The 6,877-nt window shown below is 28.4% G+C and overlaps 1 protein-coding gene across 1 annotated transcript; it reads right to left on the reverse strand.

Moving 5' to 3' along the window:
* Positions 1-218: 218 nt before the first annotated feature.
* PGO_020150 (variable surface protein) lies at positions 219-1,305 on the reverse strand (the record flags this gene model as incomplete). Its single annotated transcript, XM_028685834.1, has 2 exons — positions 219-902; positions 1,240-1,305. The coding sequence occupies 2 exons, from the start codon at positions 1,303-1,305 to the stop codon at positions 219-221; spliced, it is 750 nt and encodes a 249-aa protein (XP_028541635.1).
* Positions 1,306-6,877: the final 5,572 nt, after the last annotated feature.

Consider the following 6,877-nt stretch of genomic DNA (forward strand, 5'->3'; position numbering starts at 1 on the left):
TCTTGTGTATATATGTACCTACACATTTTCATATATCTACATATTTGAATGAAGGCAGGTACACAAGGGCCTTTATATATATATATATATATATATATACATATGCATATATTAACAAATTCGAAAGATATGCACTTTTTCTGTATTATTCTCGAAAAGAATTAAGATAGAATAGAATAAAATGAAATAAAATAAGGAAAAATCATCCCCTTTTTCTATTAATTGTCACTTCCACTAGTGGTAAAAATAGAATCCATTGACTGACTAAGATTCATTTCACTTTCCGTGGTGGCAGATCCTACACCTTTGCTGTACACAGATTTTCCACTTCTACTTGTTAACAATCCTGAACTTTGATCCAGCAAAGATTCAGAACTTTGATCCAGCAAAGATTCAGAACTTTGATCCAGCAAAGATTCAGAACTCTGATTCAGCAAAGATTCAGAACTTTGATTCAGCAAAGATTCAGAACTTTGATCGGGCAAAGATCTTGAACTTCGATAAGATGCAGCATCTGATTTTCTCTTAGAACCACCTCTTCTCCCAACTATACTATGTAAAGATTTTGAGCTGCTATTAGACGTAGATTCAGCACTTCGGCTTGGTATGGTTTCTGAACTTTGCTTGTAATCAAAATTGGTACTAACATTAGGTGACGATTCATTGCTTCTTTCATACACAGATTCATCACTTCTTTCATACACTGATTTTCCACGTCTACTAGACCCTGATTGAGCACTCTGATTAGAAGCAGATGTTCTGCTTGTCATGTAGGATGAATCTACATCTTCATCATCATGTTGATATACTTCTCTCATGTATTCATCATAAATCTCTCTATTTCTCCATCTTCTTCTTGATGATCTGGATTCTGGGGCGAAAAAGTCTCCCATTGGTGTGTACTAAATTGATGGGAAGTAAGGTGGAGGGAAAAAAAAAAAAAAAAAATTCCAGTATTTGTAAAAAAAAAAAAAAAATAAAAAAAGGTATAACACAAATAATCGTATATGCAGCTCAACAGTTACACAGTGGGTCATCACAAAGATGGTCATCTCAAAAAAAAAAAAAAACAATCGTGTAAACCGGATGAGCACCTGATAATTTCGAAAAACATGATATAAATTATGCTTACCTTATGGAGAATGTAAATAACCATACAAAGAGCCACGATACTAAGACCTCCCACGGCCAACATACCCGTTGGTGTCAATGTGGATTTTATATTTTTGAAAAAAAGACCCCTTGGATTATATCCATATTGCTTCTCATATAATGAACAATGAAATCTAGCTTTACTAATATCATCGTCTATAGGTATGGCAATCCCCTTATTATAAGTTAATTTCCTAACAAGATTTTCATTGTAATTCCTAGCAAAGGGTTCTAATTCATAACATATGGAACTACCTCCTAACAAATTCACGTGGGAACCATTGCATTTGGTGTACTTATATTTCCTGTATATGTCAAGACATTCATTTACATATTCACAAGTCATTTTATACTTATCCGAATGAATAGAATCATTTAAATTGGTTCGAATATCAGCAATGTTTTTTGAAAAATAATATAATTTCAATATATTTTCTAATTCCCTTTCATTCCATGTTAAATGTGTAAATTTGTTAAAGTTATCATTTACATTATTTATAATTGTCTCCTTAAAATTTTTAGTAATTGCTTCCATAAATTCTGACACGTAGGTATGCTTAGTTTTATTTTCTTTAAACCATTGTGTTAACTTATCCCACATTTCTTTGTTATTACCAAGGGCACCCTTTACTAATATACTCTCCAAGTAGGTAAAAAAACGGATACATATGTGTTTACTTTTGAATGATGCATAACCTCCTGTAAGATCACTACACATATCTTCATATGCACTGTTGTAGAAACCACGTGCTTCTTCAAATTCGTACACGGGTGTATTTGCCAAAATTGGGTACTGAAAGGGTGAACCAAGGTGAATAAGAAAAAATGAGAAAAAATGGGAAAAAATAGGAAAAAATGGGAAAAAATAGGAAAAAAAGAGAAAAAATGGGAAAAAATAGGAAAAAATAGGAAAAAATAGGAAAAAATTGTAAAAAAAAAACAAAAAATAATAAAAAATAATAAAATTTTACAAAACGTGTATGCTCATAAAAGGGGTGACATATATACATAAATGCAAACATGCAAAAGCACGACTTTTTTTTTTTCTCTCATTTTCTACCATTGATACAGAAATAAAATATATCCATGTCGTGCTGATCAAGTAATCTGGAAATAAAAAAATTTCCTAGAACATGTAGAAACAGCACTTACCTGCTTCTTCACAAGGTCCCTAATGGTATTCAGCCTTTCTACATTCATTTTGGTTAAATCAAAGTAAATAAAAACAAAAAAGGCGTTTTATAAAGTACATATAAATATATATATATGGGAAGGCAGGAAAATGTTGTTAACAATTTTTGGCCTTAGGAAGAAGGTTTCTTTTTTTTGGAAATTCCTTTTCCATGTATTTTTTATTGTTGATATGTATTTTATGACATGCAGATTATTTTTCCTTATTTATTATTATTTTACTATGCAACAATATGTAAAAAAATATTTTAACAATAGGAGATCAGAGCTAATGCTTAATTATGCATCTACGATTTAATTATAAATATTTTTAATTTAAATTAGGAAAAAAATAGAAAAAAAAAAAAAAAAATTAAGGTAAAATAATTATTATATTATTATTTAATACGAACAAAATAAATGGGAATAATGTATATGTGTCACTTAAAACATATAATGTACTATAACTATATACTACAGAAGTAAAATATTAATCTATGAAAAAATCGACAAAATGCGTACTAATATACACCTGTTTCTCAATATCTGCTGATGTTGTTGTTATTATGAGATAAATTCTTTATATTATTAATATACATATTAATTAAAAGCTCGTCGGAGTTTTTTTATTAATAATATTTTAATTATCTTATTTATCCACTTTTGCATTTATTTTAGATGCACACATATATATTACAAATACATATATATATATGTACATAATATATGAAAAATAATACCTAAATTTTTATACGAGTTATGGGCTGTATTCAAAAGGATAATTTTTGTACTCGTAGTAATTGCTTTTTTTCTCTCAAAAGTTATAAATATAATTATTGTACTAAGATGACAAATTGAAAAAAAAAAAATAAAATAAAAAAAACAAAAATAATCTGCCATTTAAGAAAGTAACGTATTACCCATAAGTGTATACATAGAATATTTTTTGCATGCACCTACATTTCCCGTTGTATTTTTTTTACTTTGTGAAATATATAACCCTCCAAAGTGGTATTATATATTCTTACCTTGCATACATATCCATTTTCTTTAAAAATTAAAGTAACAAAATAAGGCCTTTGTGGAAAATTAATATCCCGTTTATTCACAAAAATATGTACATTCATATGTACATATATATATATTTGTTTTTTTTGGAGGTGTGGTGGGGAATAAATTAGTTTCTTTACAAAAGTGAGCTGGTTTAGAAAATCCAATACCCCATACATGTCTTTTTCAAACGTAAAAAAAAAAAAAAAAAAAAAAATAATAAAATATTGATATAACAAAATTGGAAAGTAAAAAATATTAAATAATAATAATATAATAAAGTAGTGAAACAAAATAGTAAAATAAAATTTCCCTTTTTTTACTTATGTTTTATAATTTAAAGAGCATTTAATTTTTTGGAAGTTGTTCATATGGGGGCCAAATAAAGCCCAAGAGAGTAATTACCCTTGGAGGACTTATCATTATTCAGCTTAAATAAAATGCTTAGTGATTTTCCCTTTGTTACAATTTGGAATTCTTCGTGTAGATCTCTTCTAGTTTTATACCACACTACAAGAACTGTGGCTCTGAGCAAAGTTCATATTCAAATACTCATTTATGCACATGTACCAATACTTATTCTATACTACAAACAATTGTCCCCGCCCCAAAAAAAAAAAAAAAAACTGAACAAATCTTTCGTAAACTACATTTTCAAAAGATTATGTAGAATAATATTAGCCGCTAGTAGATTGTAGGAAAAGGTTTTTTACTTTACATCATTTTAGGTGTATTTTATTTCAAATTATATTCAAGAAATAATTCATAAAAATCGTTCCATGGGAAGAAGAGAGGAGGGGAGAGAGAGAGCATTTTGCTTAATTTTGGCACTGCATACAGGTTCTGTTTTTATTCCCATATATACATAAGTACATATATGTACATGTCTGTATGCATTTTTTTTTTTTTTTTTTTCCACTTTGCACCCACCCATCAAGGTGCACTAAAACTGTAAAGGGGACATTCCAAGGGATGTTATTTTCCCTAAAAATTGTAATACCCAAAATATTTTCGTCTTGCCAAAATGTTTCTGTTTACTTTGGATTATTGAGTCTTCATTTGTTTTACAAACATTACCTTCAATTCAGGATATTTTTATTTTAGGCATTTTTTTTTTTTTTTCCCCACACATAAAGGGACATTAGTTAGAGGTGCCATATAAATGTGGAAAGAACATCATTCTATATTTATCCATAAATTTCTAACTCCTTCATTTCATGCTAGTTTTAAATTTTTTTCTTTTCTTTTTAATAGTAGTTGCATTTTGTATCTTTTTTCATCACGGTATAACAACATATTAATACTACATAAAAAAAAGAAATTTAAAATTTTATTAAAAACGTAGCTACATGTTCAGATACTGTACCTATGCATGTGTGTGTTTCGAAATATATAGACCCTCCATTTAGTAGTAAATATAAAAAAAAATGTAGCAATTCTTAAAATATTCGTTTGAAAATTTCTTCCTTTTTGAGGTATATACATGCATATCCGTTTGTGTATACATATGTTGTATCATCCCCAATTTGTACTAATATATGTAAGCAAAAAAAAAAAAAAAAAAAAATCACCACTTGTGGAATTTGTTCTTTATTCTCCTTCAATTTTATGCACATCCTGGAAGAAGTTAAGATATGGAGTTTTTTTCTTTTTTTTTTTTTTCCCCCATTAACCATTAAGGATGAAATTTTTGTAGAATTACAATTACGGCTCTCTAATATTTTGAAAAAAAAATCTTTTTAGAAAGATATAACACACATGTGCCACTGCAAGCCAAAACGGACATAAATGAGAGTTCCCTTTTTTTGTGTTTTTCGACATAGAACTTTTTTTTTTTAATTCTTATTTTTTCCCTTGTCATTAAGAAGATTAACTAATTTAAGTGTTTAGTTAAATATATATTACCAACATACTTTTGTTAATTTTTATAAAAAAAATTTTATATGAATGTTTAATTTTAAGTAAAAAAGGGGATAAGAAAAAAAAAAAAAAGGTGTAAATAATAAATGATGAATAGATATAACGATACAGCAAAAAAAAAAAAAAAAAATTAATAATAATTATTAATGGGCTAGATGAAAACTGGAAAAAGAGTACATGAAAAATGGTGAATAAATATAATAGGGTATGAGAAGTAATCTTAGAAGAAACAGTGATATAGTGTAAGCATAACACAACGTAGCAATGATCGAGATAAGTAAGAAAAGGGGAGAAGATCGTTCTCCATGTTCTTCATTACTTTTCCTGCTAAGCAAGTTTAAAAAAATAAAATAAAATAATCATTAACACTATTTTATAAAACTTCTATCCATAAAGATTATGGAGTTTGGTTCAAATCAGCTACGTGTCTCTTACCTCCTTTCCCATTGCTTCCTTTTTTTTTTTTGTGAACATCACCCTTTGCATCAAAAATTGGAATAAAGCTACTTCTTTTTTTCTTTTTTTTTTTTTTTTTCCTCCTTTAATTTAATTCTAACAACAAAAATGGGGAAACAACAGTGTTATTATTAAAACGCTGTCAGTGTAAATGCTCTTTTCCCTTCACTCATCCAAGTGTTAATATTATTTTATTTTAAAATGTTGGGATATAGGGGTCTCTTCAAACCTTGCCCTGTTTTTTAACTTCTACACCAAAGCATATACTGAAAAGGTAAATAATAAAATATTCACAATCCACAAGTTTTTCTTCTACTATTCGATCTACTGGTTCGTGTGAATATATACAAGCATGTGCTTATAAGTGCCAGCAGAAAGAGCTTAACGGTATTTTACATATAAATACATATAAACACGTATAAACACGTATAAACACGTATAAACACGTATAAACACGTATAAACACGTATAAACACGTATAAACACGTATAAACACGTATAAACACGTATAAACACGTATAAACACACATACACACATATACACAAACATGTATACATATATAATTCTGGCCTCTTCTGTAATCCCGCACAATGTTAATTAGACACACATTTTCTCGCTACATCCATGGTCTCATCCATCTGTGCAAAATTAAAATTCCTCTCATGCCTACTTTTTACTTCAAAAAAATGATTTACACTAACATTTCACGTATTTAAAAAAAAAAATATATATTATTGGTTCTTTTAAAAAATCGGTTCTGAATGTACGTACAGTATGAATGCAAAGCCAGGAAGGGGGAATTTTCAGTGTGCTGTTGTGCTTCCACCATTGAATTACAGTTTAATAGATATTCTGAACTTGAAACATGGTATAATATCACAATGTTTAGATATACTACTCCTTTTTCCCACAAATTGTAAAGTTAAAAAATTCATTTAATTGACATGAATCCAATGTGTCCAAAAATCAGCTAATTTATTCATCAATTTGAAATATCTACAATTGTAAAACACATAGGAGTAATTATCACAATCATTCAAGATAATCGTTTCGATTGATGGTGACAAAAAAGGAGTGGGAGATTTTCCTCTATTTATGGACTGATTAGCTTTTTTTCCCCCAACCCCG

Source organism: Plasmodium gonderi, assembly GCF_002157705.1.
Source record: "Plasmodium gonderi DNA, contig: Chr02, whole genome shotgun sequence".
In the NCBI taxonomy this organism is placed as follows: Eukaryota; Apicomplexa; class Aconoidasida; order Haemosporida; family Plasmodiidae; genus Plasmodium; species Plasmodium gonderi.